The sequence below is a fragment of the Numida meleagris genome, chromosome 2 (genome assembly GCF_002078875.1).
Source record: "Numida meleagris isolate 19003 breed g44 Domestic line chromosome 2, NumMel1.0, whole genome shotgun sequence".
Classification (NCBI taxonomy): domain Eukaryota; kingdom Metazoa; phylum Chordata; class Aves; order Galliformes; family Numididae; genus Numida; species Numida meleagris.
The window spans coordinates 29,166,190-29,186,306 of record NC_034410.1 but is presented as its reverse complement, the minus strand read 5'-3'; the positions used below and the strand labels follow the sequence as shown (position 1 = coordinate 29,186,306).

Below are 20,117 nucleotides of genomic sequence, written 5' to 3'. Positions count from 1 at the left end.
TTACTGTAGTACTGCATTAGTTATTTATTTGCCACATGTGAATGATTCTTGCCAAGGACTATGCTGGACCAAAGGATTTTTTTCAAGGGGTTATAGTTTATAGATCATATCATGGTAGAATAGGAGGCCTGAATGCTAGAGACCGTTGTGGCATTGCACTTATGGCAGTTGAGACTTTCGGGGTAGAATTAAAGAAATATCATACTAAGTAACACAATCTAAATAAGAGACTTAGACACAAGTTTTTGTGTTTTTTTTTTTTTAATTACCTTGAAACTAAAATAATTATGGTATCAAATAAGAATGTATCAGCATCAATTTCTTAAAGAAAGATGCATGGTACATACTGCTGCACTTTAGAGCAACAGTACCATATGGGAGTATCTAGTTCAATCTTCTCAAGATAGCTGAAACAGCTCTCTGCAATAAGGTGTAGGTGTTTGCAAATTACACAGCTTCTTGAGTCACTGCCGATCGAGATTGCTCCATTCATAATTAGACTTTTGATTGGTAACTCTCCAGATCATCTCATTCATAGTATGATTTACAAGCAGGGATGGAGACAGACAGGCAAAGCAGTAATTGAGGGAATACCAGAAGAACAGCTTTCACATGACAGAAGCATTTGGTATGCCTGCTATTGTCAGAAATACCTTAGACATCTTGCTTTGCAAATATGTTTCCAGTGGACACTGCATATGTCCTCTCTGGGGATGACTCCAGTCTATTCAAATTTAGATTTGTGTAATACATGCCCATTGCACCTGGAAACTAGCAAAGTTAAACATCTATTGACAGCATAAGTTATGCTTTTCCAAGACTTCAGTAATATTAAGGATACATGCTGTAAATGCTCAGGGATCTGCTTTTTTTCTGAAATATGCACAACTTTTTACTCTGTGCAATGCATGAAGTGAAGATAACTTTAAAGTAACGAGAGAGTGCTCTTAGCAAAATTCAGGTGACTGGTTTTATTTACTCCAAACACTAGACCATGTAGTCATATCCTGGTTATTCCTTTCTACCCTGTATGCATGCAGCATCGAGACAATACATAAAAAGTTATCAGGCCTGATCCTGCAAGACTCTGAACTCTAAGGAACTGAAGGTAAACTGACAGCAGCACCAGACTTTGTGGTCTTGTGAGACATGAATTAAACTACAGACTGTGAACAATATCAACTACTTGTGGTCCAGCTGTGTATCTCAAATGCCAACAGAAACACTATAGAACATTTTGTGTTTTACAGAGTATATATTTAAGCATCTTTTACCTTGATAATTTCTTTGACTGTGTTAAAAAAAAAAAATAAAAAGATTAAAACTCAATTCTACTTGGTGCTACAGAGGAAATTATATACGTTATAGAGGCCTAAGGTAATATCAGATAAAAATCAAATGTTACATGATATTCTTGTCTCCACTGAGGAAAAACTCAGAGCTATAAACTTACAGAAAATTACCTCCTTTTCTTGTGTTTGAAATGAGGAAATTGCTATTACTCGAACAACATTAGTTGGTGGTTACAAGTTAGCACAGTGATCTTAAAAAAGGATAGATTTTCACTTGCATGCAGATAACTTCAACTTGAGACAGTATTAAAAAAAAAAACAGGAGGGAAGGTGAAGCAGTCGGTCTTATCTCTCTCACCAGTACAAAAGCGCTGGACACTTGCTGAGCTGTTCAGAAAAAGTAATCATTCTTGAACAGTAAGTCAACACAAAAGTTTGCAGAACTGTAACACTGACAGAGAACATTCTGCTTTTTTTCCACTGTCTTAGACAGAGCTTGGTTGCCCACGTTTGTAAACAACTCTTTCACCTGATTCCTGTCCTTGACAAAGGAGCTGCCATTGGTGTTCAAAATCTATTCTGAGAAAGTAATAGTAAATTCTTTGTGAGATCCATAAAGAAACAAATCAACCCAGCAGCTTTATAAAGGAAGAGAAAAATACCCAGCATTAAACATCACCATTTGGAAGTCTCCATTACCTTTAGATATTCACATTATTTTAACGTACAGCTAATACTGCTTCAGTTTCTCAATGACTCCTTCATTCTGTAATTATTATGAGATTTTATGGCTTTCTGTACTGAGTAACACTAATCATTAGGTTTGAAAACATCAAAGCCTTTCCTAACAAGAAAAATGTTGCCATTTGACACAATCATTCACAATTTATTTTAGTATCTGAATCCATAAGTCTGCTCTTCAGTTGTATTTAATAAGTAAACAGTAAAAGTTTAAGTTCTCCTTCTGTAAAGCAGGAAAATAAACAGTTTTTAGAAACAAGCGAACAAATGTGAGCTCAACAGGTGTACCAAAACAGGGAATACCTGGAGAGATCTGTGATATACATGTATATTTGTGCTTAAAAGGTGGGAAACACAGCAAATTTTGCTAAAAACAAAGATGTGAAAAAGGAAAGAAAAAAGGGGAATAAATTAAGACTAACACACATGTAAACAATTCACATTACATTCTACTTACAGGTTGTCTACAAAGCCAACTTTATGAAAAACAAAGTGAGAAATCTAGGATTGAAAACATGTAGAGCAGCTAATTCACAGAGTTTAATAGAGAAGAGGAAAAAGTAACTGGAAATTTTGACTTTTTTAGCCTGTCTAAAATGAAGTTTCATCTGAATGGCTGCAATTATTTTGGCTTAATTCTTCTTTAAGACATTACCCTCAGGTCTCAAACACAGCTAACAGAGAAATTAGAAAATCTAAAGAGAGTTTCAAATACATGCAGAAACGTCCAGTGTTCCATAAGAGCAGCTTTGAAATACCTTCATTAAAAATACATCCAATTTACATTTCAGTGACTCATTACCTCTGACTACTGCCAGGTTCCAAAATATTTTTTAAAGCAGCAAGATAAGCTATGCATACTGAAGAGACTGTCTCGCTTTACGAGCATTCTTTTTAAAGTAACATCATAATGAAAACAGAACAGGATTAATATAAAAATCTCTTTGTATGTAAACTTGAGAAAAGGAAACTCACAATAAGACCAAATCCTGTTTACAAAATCACATAGGAAAAGAACTGTCTGTGATGGGCTCTAACTGCAGCCTTCTGATACAGGCTGCTGCTGAAATTCTCTCTGTGAATACGGTCATAGCACAAGCCCCATTTTGCACTCACAAAACACAACAAATGGAAAAAAAAAAGGAAATGCCAACTATATTTCAGTTGTTAGCATTTTGTTCTTGCTGGAAAGCAGCAGGCTGAAGGAGACAAATTCCTAACAAATGCAATAGCTAGTGTCTAACATATCGTGATAAGAAATAATTGTTTAACAACTTACATAAAGCCCACAAAAATACATCACTTCTTTAAAGGAGGGGTGTTTTCTTGCTGTGACAGGCTCTATTTTCTCGGTAAGTCACGGTGTAGGCAGGAAAGGCTGAGGTGCTGAGCTGTCTCTTACCTGAGCTGATCATACTGTGCATTCTTTGCTGAGCCAAGAGCTGTTCACGTCCAGAAACCCCATCTGAGGAAAAACACGATTCACTCTCGTAAATTGTCTGCAGCATATTCCAACCAGTCTGCACTTCAGCTACATGAGAGATTCATCACGGCACTTGCAAAGGGGAGTCAGGCACGACCCTCTGCCGTCCTACCTCCTCCAGCCGGGCTCGTCAGACTGTACACTTCAGTAATTAGCAATGTTTAAGCATTTGTACAAGTATCTATTAAGAGAGAAAAGGCAAAATCCACTTTACACAGCAGTGAGAGGGCAAGAAGAGCCTGCTGGGCTGTGCACCTCAGAGTTTGACCAGTTGTGCTCTGGAAGCCAACAGCAGGTGGACGAAGACTCAAAGAAGTATCTTGGTGCTTTCTGGTGGTGCGTGTGGGGAAACACAGCCTCCTACAAAGCACAAGCACCCAACAAGAACCGCTTCCCAGGGTCCGGCTGCAGTCCCCCCGCTGCACTGCTGTCCACCGGCCGTCCCCAAGTCCGGCTGCTGGAGTTGGCCTGGGCAGTGACAACTCATTTGCATTTGAATCAACAACAGCGTGGCCCAGAGGCGGCAGAAATAGAACAATGGCTGGCCTGAGCCAAAAATAGGTCAAGCGCAGCCGGGTGATTGGAGCCTGCATTAATGCATTTAAAAATACCACAGCAAACACAGCTGTCCAGTCGCTGTCTTTCAAACTGCAATCCTCCCTCGTCCTCAAGCGTAATTAACCCTTTCCCGCTGCCAAGCCTATTTCTGTGAGGAGGAGTGCGGGTGGGTGGGCAAGCAACAGGGCACAAGCGCTCCTCGCGCCCTGCTCTCCCCTCCCCTTCCCCGGCAGCATTTGTTGAGAAGCAAGAAAAAAAAAATGTTTCTAAAATAGCGCCGAAGCTCTTGCTCGCAACGTGGTTTCTGCCGCGCCCACGCACAGCAGTCCTGCGGGGCTATTTCGGCAGCCCGTGTCCCGGGCGGTGGGAGCGTGGCCTGCTGGGCCGGGCGAGCCAGGCCGGCGGGCTGGGGGCGAGCAGGAGGCGCGGAGCGTGGTAACGGGGAGCCGGGTGGGTGCTCTCGGCTATAAGTGGCGTTTCCATATTTAGCACGCCTGGTATAATGCTTATAGTAAGGCACCAGTTGTGGCACAGCATATTCGACATGCCTGACTACTATGCACCATTCTGTTGAATTACTAAAATGTGGAGAGGGGCTGAGCAGCGCCCACTTATCTTTAGCAGCATTAGGCAATTTGTACTACGTCTTTCTCACTTTGATGAGGTGATGTAGTTTCAGAATGGCAGCGTTTGCAGATCAGACTAAAAACACCATGCTGCTCTATGTCTTGGCAAGCTTCTCGCATGCTATATTAGGTTCATTTTTCTAAAGATATTTCAGAAGTTGCATGTCTTGTTTTCTGATAATTGCATCTATATGTAGATCAGCAAAGTTTCATTTCTCTGTTACAAATGATACTTGATCTCTCTGAGCCCTGCTTTGTCATATGGTGTTCACTACACAGGTTACCAGAGCCTGTCACTGCCTGCTTGTATCTCCCTGCACTCTGGCTGCACGCATGGCAAAATTCTGTGCCCCCTTCCCTGTCCCTGCCCTGGGGAAGTGACAGTGGCAACAGGAACATGATTACTCACTGGGATCAGCAAGTCAATGCAAAGGTTCTCTCAGAGATTTCCAGAAATCCATCACATCCTGAACTACTTCAAGCACTTCTTGTTCTCAAAGACACAAGGATGCTGTGTAACACCTGACGCTCAGTTCTCCCTTTTGGCCAAGAATTGTTTGTCTGCTGCTTAACTAACAAAACAGACCACAGTAAAGGGCAATATACATATATATATTAACTTGTCACAGTTCTGCTTATCAAAGAAAAGATGCTCAATAACAAAATACTGCGACATTGCTAGAATGTTTGGAAACTGTATGGCTTCTGGGAAGTCCATGGTTCCAGTCTCCTCCCTTTGTTGCAACCGCTTCACATCTCCACATGCTAAATAATCGAGTCCTGCTGAGGGTTAGGATCTGTTCCTTGGACAAATGGAGAAAGACTGCAGCAGCTGACAACGGGATTTTCCCCACAGTATCCTCAAGTTATCACCTAGCACTCAACACTCGTCTCTCCACATCTCTCCTCCTCACCCAGTTTACCACATACACATGTGAACTTCCCTTTACTACATCATAAAGAGTAGAAGTGCTGTCATATGAAAGGCAAAGGGAACAGGAGTACCTCTGTGGAAGCAGGAGAGCTCTGCAGACATTGTAAATGCTGCTCTGCAAAGGGGAAAGGACACATGCGGCAGCAGTACAGCAGTAAGTAGGTTGTTACAGGGCAAGCCAGTGGTTGTGTAGAACGCATATCAGGTAATATTGACAGCTAGCAACTTGATATCATGAACATTTAAAGTAATGCTCATAATGCTCTCAGAGCCAGTGCTAGAAAGCCAGCTTGGATTGAGACTACTCAGTAATCAACAACTCCAGTTTACAACCAGGAAAGCTGTTCACTCTACTTTATCCATGGTGCTCCAGGGGTTCCAAATCCTGGTGCTGCTCCCCAGAGAGCTCCAGGAGACCTGCTTAGACTCCTACAATCTCATTAATGCTGGAGATGCTTCAGCCTCTAATCATGTTAAGAACTGAGAGGGCTGAGAAAGTATTTACTCTTTTATTTCTTGAAAATAAAAATATCCAAATGTTTTGAGGGAATATGCAGTATAGGGTAGAAGATGTCTAACAAGCGCAAGGGGAGAACACCAACAGAAATAGAAACTTTATCTAACATAGAAAACACTTTTTATAGACAAAGGTAAATAATTAAAAATAAATGAATTGCTTATGCCCTTGAGCCAACCAGACCACGACCCCATTTAGTGATTCAGTATCACAAAATAATCAAGTCCTCTATAACAGGGAAACACTGCATGAGTAAGTAAAAAACAAGTCAGAACACAGAAAATTCTGGAGTGTGAGAGACTAGTGTTAGGTATCTATATGTGTTTCTAAGTTCCTGTAAATGTGGTTGTATTTATTTAGATAGCATTCACAGCTCTGACTGACTTTAAATACTTCAGTGACTAAAAAAAAGTAAACTGTTTTCAAGAGTAGAAAATGTACATTCAGACATTTAGCTGCAAGTATTCTTAACTTCAGCATGCGTATTTTAAAATAACAGACATAAATTACACCGTTAGCTAATTCATAGACTATAATGACTATTGTATTATTTTATATTTGAGATTATCCATAAAAACTGTATCTAAATATTTCACTTATGAAGTCAGTCACTTCAAAGGTGACATTTACAGTCTGGATACATTTGAAATGCTTCAATGTATGTTCAAATACGCAGTTAAGCTGTGCAGGGAGAAAATTAGAAAGGCCAAAGCCCAGCTAGACCTGAACTTGGCCACTAAGGCGAAATACAACTATAAATATTTCTATACATATATCAACAGTAAGAGGAGGGCTAGGGAGAATCTCCATCCCTTGTTGGATGCTGAGGGCAACATGGTGACCAAGGATCAGGATAAGTCTGAGGTACTTAATGACTTCTTTGCCTCAGCCTTTAATAGTAAGACTAGTTGCTCCAGAGGCACATAGTCCCTTGTGCTGGTAGATAGGGATGGGGAACAGAACAGGCCCTTCATAATCCATGCTGAGATGGTTTTGGACCTGCTCCAAAAGCTGGACACTCACAAGTCCATGGAGCCAGATGGGCTGCACCCTCAAATACTGAAGGAGTTGGCGGATGTGGTTACCAAGCCACTGTCCATCATCCTTTGACAGTCCTGGCTAACCAGGGATGTCCTGGTGGACTGGAAACTGGCAAATGTGACGCCCATCTTCAAAAAGGGCAGGAAAGATGATCCCAGTAGCTACAGATCTATCAGTCTCACCTCAGTGCCAAGGAAAGTTATGGAACGGATAATCTCAGGAGCCATCATGGATCAATTAAAGGTCAACCAGGGGATCAGGCCCAGTCAGCATGGGTTCATGAACGGCTGATCCTGCTTGACAAACCTGATTTCGTTCTATGAGAAGGTGACCTGCTTAGTGGATGAAGGTAAGGCTGTCGATGTGGTCTACCTGGACTTGAGTAAGGCCTTTGGCACTGTCCCCCACAACATCCTCATGGAGAAGCTGGCTGCCCATGGTTTAGATGGGCATATGCTCTGCTGGGTGAAACACTGTCTGGATGGCCAGGCCCAAACAGTTGTGGTCAGTGGAGTTAAATCCAGTTGGCGGTCAGTCACAAGTGGTGACCCCCAGGGCTTGGTGCTGGGGCCGCTCTTATTCAACATCTTATCAATGATCTTGATGAGGGGATTGAGTACACTCTCAGTAAGTTTGCAGACGACATCAAGTTGGGAGGGAGTGTTGATCTGCTAGAAGGTAGAAAGGCACTACAGAGGGACCTGGATAGACTGGATCAATGGGCCAAGTTAAACAATATGAGTTTCAATAGGGCCAAGTGTCGGGTCCTGCATTTTGGTCACAACAACTTCAGGCAAGCCTACAGGTTTGGGGAGGAGTGGCTGGAAAGCTGCCTGATGGAAAAGGACCTTGGTGTGCTGATGGACAGCTGGCTGAATATGAGACAGCAGTGTGCCCAGGTGGCCAAGAAGGCCAATGGCATCCTGGCTTGTATCAGGAATGGTGTGGTGAGCAGGACTAGGGAAGTCATCCTGCCCCTGTACTCAGCATTGGTGAGGCCCCACCTTGAGTACTGTGTTCAGTTTTGGGCACCTCAGTACAGAAAGGACATTGAGGTGCTGGAGTGGGTCCAAAGAAGGGCAACAAGGCTTGTGGAGGGCTTGGAGAATATGCCCTGTGAGGAGCGACTAAAGGAAACAGGGCTGTTTAGTCTGGGGAAGAGGAGGCTGAGGGGAGACCTTATTGCTCTCTTCAAATACCTGAAAGGTGATTGCGGTGAGAGCAGGGTTGGTCTCTTCTGGCTGGTGACAGGTGATAGAACAAGAGGAAATAGCATCAAGTCATGCCAGGGGAGGTTTAGGTTGGATATCAGGAGAAACTTCTTTACAGAAAGGGTTGTTAAGCACTGGAATAGATTCCCCAGGGAGGTGGGGGTAAGGGAGTCACCATCCCTTAATGTGTTTAAAAACTGTTTGGATGTGGTGCTCGGGGACATGATTTAGTGGTGGGTTGTTAGGGTAGTATGATTAGGTTGCAGTTGCACTTGATGATCTTGAAGGTCTTCTCCAACGTGAGCAATTCTATGATTCTATGAGTGTATCATGGGCCTACTTACAAAAATCTCTTTGGTACATGCTTGCTTTAAAAAACTTGTGTAAATCCATCCTTTTCCAACAATTTAAGCACATGCTTAAACTGTATGGATTGCAACAGAATTTAAACATGAAGTAAGCACTTCGCTGAGTCAGCCCAGTCATCAACTGTATGATGACATGGTTTTAAATAGTACCTTTAGAGTCCCACAGGGGAAGGAGAAAGGGTTTGTGCCTGGACAAAACTTGATTTTTATTTTTGAAGCTATGCACATTGTAAGGTAACATGTTCATACAGGAACACAAGGGATTTTTTTTTTCAAGTGCATTTCCTAAACTTGGAGAACTTTAATGACACTGAAGGGAAGAGTAAACTGTTGATGTGATTGCACTGCTGAGGTGACTCTAAATGCAGTCAGCAACTTTATGGAAAATGTAAGGCATGTTAGTAGCACTGAGATCTCATTACAGGGGGCTCACAATGTGTCTCTCTTGTTTTCCTTCTGAGCTGTTAAAAACAAATAAATGTAAGGAAATTGTACTGGGAAACAGCATTACTGCAACATTAAGACTGAGAAATTAAGTGCTCAAATTAGAAGGAGCTAGGATTCCTACTCCATTATTAACTCAGCACCATTATAATTAATTAGCACTTTTCTGCTACTACTTTCCTCGTTAAGTACAAACAATACATTACTGTTTGTTTTTAACGTATCTCATTTATCACTCACATTCTTCTGAAGCACAGCCTTCATTAATATTCATACTGTAGTTTCAGCTTTGGCAGTTTTCTTATTTATAAAGGAATTCTTACATTTATTCTTCTGCTGGATTGCTTCATTGTAGCATATAAATATTACATTCAAAATTAAATAAAGAGATGCTATCCAGTTTTTAGTCACATATTTAAGTTAGGATATTGCAACTCTTAGAGATGTCCCATACAATTGTCCTTCAGTCACTTTTTCATTAACCAAGTATTCAAGGAAAAATCATTAAGTAATACCATGCATCAGTATAAAAAAATGCATGGCCAAGTGCTAACTAAATTAAGTTTGTACGGGTAATATTAAATTTGGCCTACTTCAGTAATGAAAATTTGATTTCTAATCTCCGCAACCAAAACAGTTCCTAACTATTATTTGTATAACTCATTATCAGGAAGCAGATAGCAGAAGCAGATGGTTTGGGAGCAGAAAGAAACCAGTGGAGCTGCTCAAGCACCCTGTTTTAACTCCCTCTTGGAAATAAGGGACAACATTCCGTGCCCTGGGAGAGCGAAGATGAATCATTCAATCCACATGGTCTGGTTGGAAAGCTGTAGTGCAAAGATGTCTCTAGTGAGTTTTTCTGTATAGGAAGTCTTTGGTGTTTCCTGTGCAGGAACGCACTTTACTTTTTCTTCATAGTGGCCTGAATCCACGTGATGGCATTTTTCAGCTGAGGAGAAAACTGTGGTTCTAAGCACCTTAAGCTCAATTCAAGCTTCAAAGGAATTTCCTGGGACAAAGAAAGGCATATCTATAGCTCCAGGGGATTTTGTGGCAAACAATGGGAGAATAAAACTTCATAAAGTTTTGAGAATCAGAAGCGCTGCCCTAGGTAAATGCATGGGTGCCTGCCCTCTCTCCTTATGACAATAGAGAGAGCCGCTCAGCTTTCACATGTAAATGAGCTAAGGGCTTTTGGAACTAGCTCTCCTGCCTGCTGATCACCTATTACTTTTTCTCCTCTTAAAATATGCCTTTCCATTCACATAAATAAGTCTACAGAAAATTAAGTCCTAGATTCAGGACAAGACCTCAAGCAACGTGTGCTTGATTATAAGCACAAGGGTAAAGTTAAGCACAAGCTTAAGTGCTTCATAAATTCAAGTGTACTCTCCTGAATCACAAAGCTCAAATAATTTAAAAAACACTGAGATAAAATAAATAATATTTAAGATAGGAAATACATATGTAATTCAATTATTCTACTGACACTGTTATTTGTCAGGTTGGAACAAAAACCTAATTTTTTTGTGGCAAGATTAAGGTAAATTGCATACAAACTATACAAGCCACATAGCCAAAAGCAACGTCAAGTATTGATAAATAAATCCTTCAGATCAGCAAAGCACTGTGCCTCTTTTATGCCACAAATGAAGCAAGCAGAGATACATACAATATGAGATTTACCAAGTTTTCTATGTTTATGCCCAGCTTTCTTAGACATGTGTGTACGTGCTCTGACATGTAGCTCCTCTGGACACACACTTGAATAGACATACATAAGGCAGCCCTGGAGCACATAACCTGTAACAGACTGCAATACATTCAGTGTACTTCAGGCATTTCAAGCTTGTTGCACATGTACTGAGCAAAGGATGTGTGGCTTCACTGAGCATTTTGCACAGGTCAGCTCAACAGAACTGGGCACTGAGAATTATTCCTGAACAACAGACTGAAGTTCCTACAGCTCAAGAACCAAGATGAACAGCATCTCTAGCCCATAATACATGCATGAGTTTAAGTGTTTTTTTGGTTTTAAGCCAGGAAATGTAGGCCATGATTGCTGTTCGGAGAACTGCAGTGTGAAAACCAATCACTATGGCAAAGGATTTAGGATCAGAGCAGAAGACAGCCAACTGAATGTGACCTCCTAGGATTATATCATGATCAAAAAGGCTAACAAAATAATTGGATATATGAGCTTTAATTTCTTGCAGTACAGATAGTGAAGAGTACCGACAAACTGAGGATGGATAGATATGCTACAAGAATAAAATAAGTTTATAAAACCATTAGAAAGCAGAAACTCTAAGACCTAAGATACTACGTCCATTTGGGTAATCAAATGTGCTTTATTTTAAAAAACAAGTGTCTAGGAAAAATCCAAGCTAGAAGTGGACGCTCATTTTAAAAATGTTTTAAAAGCACTGCAGAAATATACTTGAGTTCTGTAGTGGCTGTGACTCTGGAAAGAAAGTTCTAGCACCTCTATAAAGCAAACAGAACAGAGCTGCTGATCATGGGGGTGCCTACTTTGAATTAGTACAAATTATTGCTTATGTGATAGGATTAATAAGAACTAAACTGAGTAATTTTTCCTGCATCCCAAAGTTTTTTCATTTAAATCACACTTTCCCAGAAAGGAGAGGTATGTTCTTTTTTCTTTCCTTTCCTTTTTTTTTTTTCCCTTCTCTATTCTTCATTTATGAAGATACTTATTTTCCTCTGAAATTTAATATTTTTTCTTACAAGAGTAGCTCGGTGCAGTTCATTGTAAGTATCTTGAATCAAATTATCTATCTTTGAAAAAAAAAGACCAACAAAGTATTTGCTTGGTTTTGGTATTCAAAGTTTTAAGTCAAATAATGAGATCTCAAAACAAGGGTATTTTCATACCCAGGCTAGGATTCGCTGAGAGCTGAGGGGCAAGGTGGCTTTTTCATAACATGCTTCCACCACAACATCAAGCCACCTATGTAGGTTGAGGCAACAACCCAAAGTTCAAATGATAAATTTTGAAGTATGTCAGTGAGTTTTTGTTAACTATCAAGCAGTTTATATAGTTGGGAACTGCAACTGAAAACCATCAGAATCTTAGCCAACAAAACAGCATTGTACATAAAGCACTGAAAGGCCTCTCTTTGTGGGCCAAGGAATGGAGCCAAGATGCCAGGATGCTCAGATCTCCTTCCTTTCTCAGTGAACCCAGCCTTCACCTGGGAGCTCTGACATACATGGAGATGATGCAGTGTAACATGCACAAGCATGCCTGTGAGTATTGTAACAAACTGACTGCTACTGTGCTAGGAAAAGGTCATGTCATCATGCTGGTCAATAACGCTGTTATGAAACTGCATGCAGCCCCTCTGGTTCATCAGGACAAAGCTAAGCCCAGTACTGGTTCTCTCCTGCTTTTGCCAGATTTTTCAGTGACCCCAGATCCAGTTTTGGTCTAACTTTCTCCCTCATCATTAATTCTGAAGAGGAACAGATCTGCAGTGCATATTTTACCAAAATGTTATTGATAAGCCAGTTTGAGAGCTGTTTTTACTGTGCAAGTGAATTTGGGACAACGCTAAAAGGATTAAATTGTGACTTTAATGGATAAACTCTAATTGTTTTGCCTGACTTCAGTAGAACCAGGATTTCTCCTAAGGAGCAATATGATCCTAATTTTTGTCATGAAATCAACAAATGCATAAGCTGTAAAACAGAATACAAAATACAATTGAAAGAAAGGCTTAATAATTCTGAAAGGAAAAATATAACACATTTAACACATTTCAATTAAATATAACTTCTTCTTCCAACTAAGTAAAATCTTTTGAAAATCCTAATGCAGCTACATCCTGTAATTGAAAATACATTTATAATAAACTATGATTCTGCCAAAATCTGAAACAAGCCTGAGTATTTTTTCCAATTTTTATGAAGAAACTTATCCAACTGGTTGTTGCTAAGGCCAAAATCATCCTGAAGTAGGTTTTTATCCATACTTCAGGTTCATCTAGCCATATAATACAACCCACAATTTGTCAGGCCCTCTGTCCAATAGAAGAGATGAAACAAACAGAGAGGAAGCGTACAGAAAGCACTCTGCAAGCTCGCTGCTTGGCAGGCAGATGTGGGCAGCTGCAGCTGCTGCTTCCATGCATCCCTCATCTGCTTCTCTCTGGCTTCAGCTTCAGAGCAAGTGCTAATGCTCCCTAGGACAAAGGGATAAGGCTGGTTCCAAGCCCCACAGTTTTCTGGGAAAGAGAACTGTTCACAAAAAGCTGCCAAATAAATCTAGGCCTCAAACCACTGTGCAATAGCTAAAAAGAAAGCACAGGACAGAACTAATTATTTCCACTGAAGGCATGAGGCATTTGGAATTACACACTGAATCCATGCTCGGACAACATTCCCATTATAATCAGTACTGATGGGTGTGCTTATATCTTGCAAGATTCTGAGAAGCTGAAGCTCATGTGTTTCACTTCAATCTTCTGGAAAAGGGTAGCCCAAAAATGAGTGAATTAATAAAATGATAACTTGTGAATGCTAGAATCTCAGTGCCGTCAGCAGAGATAGCAGAATATTCAAGAGGAGCTTAAGCTTCTGACTGGTCAAAATGTAGAATCAAACTTGGATTTGAGGCCTTTCTAAAAATAGCATAGCTTTATGAATGTCATGAAGCAGTACTTCATATTCTGTCGGCTGGTACTCAAGAGAGCAGGATGGCAAGATATTTGATAATGGCAGGACAAACAAAACTTTTCAGTCAGTGGATCAGAGATTCTAAACTCTCACAAGCCCCTGCTCATGTAAGCAATCAGTCACAGATGAACTGGCCTATCTGTGCCATGATTGTACTTCATTTTTAGCCGCTTGTTAAAACAAGTGAATGAAATAAACTGCTAAGAACATTTCCATGAGGTTTGTAATACATTTTTTTTTCATTTTTAATGTGAAATTAATGCAGCTAAAGTGTTACCATTGGTCTATGAAAAATTGAGTACACTTTCAGCAGTGCACAAAAGCATATTGTAAAAAAGTGACAGTTTTGGCTAAAAGTAAGAAGAGACAAAAGCTAAACTCTTCAAAGGAGTAGGCATCAAATGTGGACTATGTCCAGAAGAAGAAAACAAACAAACAAAACAAACAAACAAAGCATCTAGTTTCTTAGGCTGTCTTTAGCTTTAATAGTATTCTCCAACTTCTGTCATTACCTCTGCCAGAATTCCAGTGGAAAATAAAAGCTAAAATCAATGGAGACTAAAAAAACTAAAATGTGCACATACTGTTTGCAAATGTTCAGTTTGCTGTAAGGAAGCTCTCTGTGTCTCAGAAGAACATAAAAATAAATAACTAAAAAATAACTAAAATAGCTAGAAAATAACTAAACCTATCAGTCTGTTTTTGAGTAATCTGATGAACGAGTGCAGTAAATTTGGGCACCACCTTAACCAAAAATAGATCTAATGTAACAATAATGCTGAAAAAGTCCATATAAGTAAATCACCAGTGTGATGAAACAGGCTTATATTTAGTCAAACTTTTGCCTTTTTAATTGTCAGTAGGAATGCTTCTAAAAGCAGCATCATTATGCTTTATTATACTAATTTGATCATCATTCTAAACAAAGGCTCTTCTCCATTTTGTACTGTACAAAAATATTACACTTAAGGAATAATTTATTTGAAGTGACATGGCAGAGCCGGTCTTATTTAATTTAGACAGCTTCAAAGGAAATGCTACTATAAGATATCTCATCACAATGTTCTCTTTCAATCAGTATTTACAGGTGAATTAAGTATGCTTTTTCTGAAGATCCCTGACGTATAGATCTTGTGTATGTGTATAAAAATGTAAACAGTTATACAATATACTTTAAGCCATTGGTATCACACACTGCAGCTCAAATATAAACATGAACATACATTGACACAAACAGGAGATTAAAGCTGAAAGGTACATAAGCAAGTATCTAGCTTAAAACATGTGATGATCGAGTATTTTATTGACTTGGGACCTAAATCATTACATTTACTTTTGCTCATTTAGTGTCCTCTCAGATGCAGCAGAAAGCCTCCAGCAATTCAGATAGGCAGCATGTTATTTTGGGACCCATCAGAAAATGAATGAGTTGGGTAGTTGAGCAACTCGCTATATTTGCAATGGGAAATCTCCAAGGCATACCTACCAACAAGAATTTCAGGCTAGAAACATTTTAGGATGGTTGCCAACAGAAATATCCAGTCACTCTTTTACAGTACTGTAGCTTCCATCTAGGGTTGTTTTTTGTTTTGCTTTGCTTTTTGTCTGCCAAGTTGTTCAGCCCTGCACTAGCAACCAATAGGTTTGGTAACTGCTTCCATTGCTCAAAGTCTTTTTGTGGCACTCATTTGTTTTATGATGCTTCATCTTCTGCTCCAAAGATCATGAGCTTGTGAAAGGATGCTAAGGGCTTTTTGTGTGTCCTGTGGGAGCAGAGAAGGTACTGAGGCAGTCACCTGACCTTTGATATCTACTTATCCCCTCCAGTGACCTGCAACCATGGAGGGCTGCACTGAATGATCTTGGTGCAGCACAGGAATCAGAGAGCAGCCATTTCTCCAGGACAAATGCACTTATTTAGAATATGTGTACTACTAAACAAGCCATTAAGGGAAAATCTAAATCGCATCAGCTTCTGCAGTCTCAATGCACTGCTCATCAGTAGAAGAATGATGTTTGTGTGGATGGACAGAAGCTTCACTGGCAACATCGTGATAAGGATATCCCTACATGCTCCTATTCCTCTCTTGTCCTTGTCCAGCATGACAAGGTTTTATGTTTATTTACTCTCTCATTCTAAAAGAAACCAGATCAGTTTTCCAATACAGCCCCAAAATCACAAGAAATAAAAGAAATAAAAGAAATAAAAGAAATAAAAGAAATAAAAGAAATAAAAGCAAGACCCCACAGGCACAAACCAGAAAAGCAAGACCTTTTTTATCACCATCAGTTCCTCCTTCTCATGAAGGCACAAGCACAGTGACGGGAGTTCAGAGTACTTCTGACAGCACTATACTATCTGAAAGCTCAATCCATAAGAGGCATGACAGGGGTTTAAGAGGATTTGCATCCTAAAGAGACTGATAATTCACAGAACATCTATACTTCCAAGTAAATATATATATGATCAACATAAATGACCACCCAAACTCAGCGTAATTTAAAGACAGGCAGAAAGCCAACAGCAGATGTATTTTGAACAATATGGGGAAGAAGAAGTCCATAAACAAAGGCTTAAAGAGTTTCTGACAAGTTGTAGTTGTGATAGTACAGATCTAAAATACATTATTTTATTAAATAATAAAGGTCTTCTTTGAAAACAACAGCATTCTTCAATTAGATTCTATGCAGTACAAACTCTCAGTTTTCTGGTCATGGAATATTGGGTTAAGTAATGTTTACAGCTTCTACATTTGCACATGCCTTTACTATTCATGAAATTTCAGACTAAATTGAGGCTAACTTAAGGCTTAGTCTTGACTCCGCAGTCCAGCTAACAGTCTCCTTCCCAAATAGTTCACGTGCAAATAGCCCCCAGTAGTTCACAATTTTCCTGTCCTAGAGAAGGCGGCACTCAGTCAGAGTACAACACTGTGCACCAAGAGGACAAAGGGAAGTTCCAGACTGTGCTGGCGTCATCGGAAAGGTTGATAAACGATCTATATCACTTGACCAATCTATATCACTAAGCTTTGTATTTATTTTTATCACCTATGCAAGAGGAAAATGAAACAATAATGCTTAGAATTTGTTATTCTGCATGACACACAGACTTGAAGTGAACTGATTTGGGCCATATCTGCAATTAATAAAACAGCTTTAAATTATTAATTTTGGATACAAAATATGGTATTATTCTGTCCAATCTGAAAGAGCACTGAATCCTTGTTCTGTTTGAAAGTACAGTGTCACTGCATCATTTCATAGAGAACAGAACAAACCAGCCTGAGCGTGCTTCATGCTGTTCACCATCACATGGAGCCAATAATCTGTTTCTGACATGGGCTATCTGTTTCCATATTTGACAAGGTAACATTAGTCTCTTTACCTGAAGCAATGTAATTCTTCACTGGCAGAAAGTGAGACCTGCAGCAGTCTTTGTTTGGCAGTACTGACAAGCAAATTTGCATTTCATTCACATATAGAAAGGAAATACTAAGTACATAAAATACCGTAGTGATTTTTTGTTTGATTTTTTTGTTGTTTATAGTTTTCTACTTTTCCTATGGTAACACTGATAAAAATGTTGTTTTGTACATCTATGCCTTTATTGTACATGTGGTAAAAGAGCTCGGGGAAGATGGTTAATGAATATTTAAAAAATAATAAGTTTTAGCTGCTTGTTAGGGCTCTCAGGATTTAGTCTTCCTGAGCTGAAACCTCCAGGCACGGCTTTGCAGTGATTTGAAACTCCACACACAGTTTGTGTTCCAGGTCCCCATCTGCCAGCTGGGAACAAACAGTGGTGCATTTCACATTACTACCTGGGGGATGAGTCCTTTCATGGTCCTCAGACATTACAGAAGAAGAGAATATATCCATTCTTCAGGCCAAATTATTTTTGTCTAAATACTTCTACAGCACCCTGTCAGATAGAAACTGGAAAACTGCATTCTTCCACAGGGAACTGGCAAGGCTCTGTTTACAACTGATGACTGACAATGCTTTTCAAAGCCTCTAATTTTTCAGATAGCTGATTATTACCATAATAAAATTGCACATGATTTCCCAAAACCACATGAGGAGCTAATTTGTCCTCAGAGACAAGCACAAAAAGCTCATGCTTCCTTTCATACTTACAACAGCTTTTTGGTTTTACTTGTGTTTGGTTAAGTTGCCCTTCTCCTCAAAAGATTTGAAGCGGTTTTGTAAACAGAACACTGCAGCTTGCAAAAAATCTCAGCTAAAGAAAGAAACTTCTCCTCTCTCTCTAGGTTCCCAGGTTTACAACTTAGAGATATTTCCATTCACAAAGAGAAATGAGACAGCTTAGCAACAGTTGTTGTGGCAAGCAAGCCATCTCACTAATGTACACACTAAATGCCTGATGTGAAAGCAAAAATTGTTGACTTTAGCTCAAAATAATAGCTTTAAGAAAAAAAACAAACACATTTGGACAAACATTTCTGTCTTTGAATTGATAAATTAATGAGATCAGCTGCAGGACTTTTTTCTCCATTCAGCTGAAGCTGTGCTCATACACCTACTCCATTTATTTCATCCCCAGCGCAGAGCTCGCCCAGGCTGTTCGTTCACAGGCTATTTTTGGCATGAGGATATTTGAACAATGATTGACCAGGATAAGCCGTCTCTGCTCTACTAAACATTAAACTAGCCAGTCTTCTTTGTACCTCTTCCATGGTTCTGGAAGCCTCAGTTACAAAGAAGGGAAAATATTTCTATTGGATTTGGCTTTTTAAATAGATGAGAAAAAACAGTCTTTGTATTGTTGAGGGGGCCATGTTTACAAATGTCATCCTTTCCTTCTGTGTTTATTACTACACCAAAAAGGATGGTATTTTTCAAGAGCAAATTAGTAACTGATGACCCTTTTTTCTATAAATTTCCTTTATTACTATTATTCTCACCTCAATTAGAGCAGATGTCTGACTTTCTTGCTCAAAAGAATGATGATCTTGCTCAAATGAAAGATGCTCTTGCATCTTTCATTCACTACTGAAATATTGACTCTCTCCATGGTTCACTTACAAAAAGATAAGACAAAAGTTTTTTTCCTGTGCTATTCTCTTCAAATACCTGGCTGCTCCTTTTCCAGCAGCTAGCTTAAAACTCTTCTCCTTCAGCCATTACAAGGAATTGAGCTGATTTGCTCCGGAAACCACTGACATTACCATACAATATTCTTTTCTTCCACATCTGAATTTCTATGGAAATTATACTAAGTATTTCCACCCAGGCTCCAAAAAATGATTTGGAAGAGGCTTCTTTGTTGTGCTGATATATGTAAAATACCCTCCAGGAGATAAACGAAGAGGCCACAGCTTTGTGCAGTAATTGTACTCCTGCTCTGATTGCTACCACCTCAGAGATATTTCCCTCTTCTTCTGGGGTCCCTGAGACAGAATCTCCGCCTGCCTGCTCTGCAAGAAAAGCTCTTCCAGTGACCTGCGACAAGCTAAGAGAACACCCCACAATCATTAAAAGTCATATTTATTCCAAACTCATTAATTCAGACTTCATTTCACAGGGTTTTAACTGCTATAATCTTGGTGTGCTGAACTCAAAAAGGAAACGCAAAGCACTTCTCAAAGAACAGCTAACGTCAAGTGTTTATCAGGTCTCCCATTCTTTTCATGCATAAATAAATGTCTCTCTCTTTTATTGTTTTCTCTCCTTTTTGCTTTCTACAATTTCTATAAAGAGCCCTCCACAATCTCTCTTCCCAGAAGCTTCTGATCACAAATTCTCTGTTTTAATCTTCTTCTGCCCATATTTATCTCCGAATTTCACAACTTAGTCTCTTCTCTTTGATCCTGTAATACACATCATGCCCTGCAATTTCTTTACTACCTTTATTCACAGCCTGAACATTCTTCATCAAATACAATTCAAAATGTGTTCCTTACCACTTGTTTTCTTATTGTACTTGCAGACTTTCATCTTTCCTTAGTCCAGAGAGATGGTTCAGAATTGTTTTCATAACTACTGACATTTTTCCTTTCAGTTCCCATATTCAAAGAGTACTTCAATCACAGCCACTTTTGCCGTGTCTTATTCCATTTTTTGGAGAGGATGTCGGTGGTTACAAGCATCCTTAAATCATCTCAGAACATGCTTTAAATTTTGTTGCTGCTAATATCAGGTACCTCACGTCCTGATATTGTCTAGTTCTTTATATGACAG

General features: G+C 39.5%; 1 protein-coding gene across 10 annotated transcripts in view; it reads right to left on the bottom strand.

Annotated features, from left to right (window-relative positions):
- Window positions 1–20,117, bottom strand: part of HDAC9 (histone deacetylase 9) — a 458,471-nt gene that overhangs the window by 271,730 nt on the left and 166,624 nt on the right. For 7 of the 10 annotated variants that reach the window (XM_021386094.1, XM_021386085.1, XM_021386084.1 and 4 more), the window contains one exon: window positions 3,436–3,498. The exons of 1 other annotated variant lie outside the window; for it this stretch is intronic. In XM_021386094.1, the coding sequence (XP_021241769.1) occupies window positions 3,436–3,498 (63 nt within the window). 2 more of the 10 variants (XM_021386087.1, XM_021386092.1) reach the window with 2 other exon arrangements.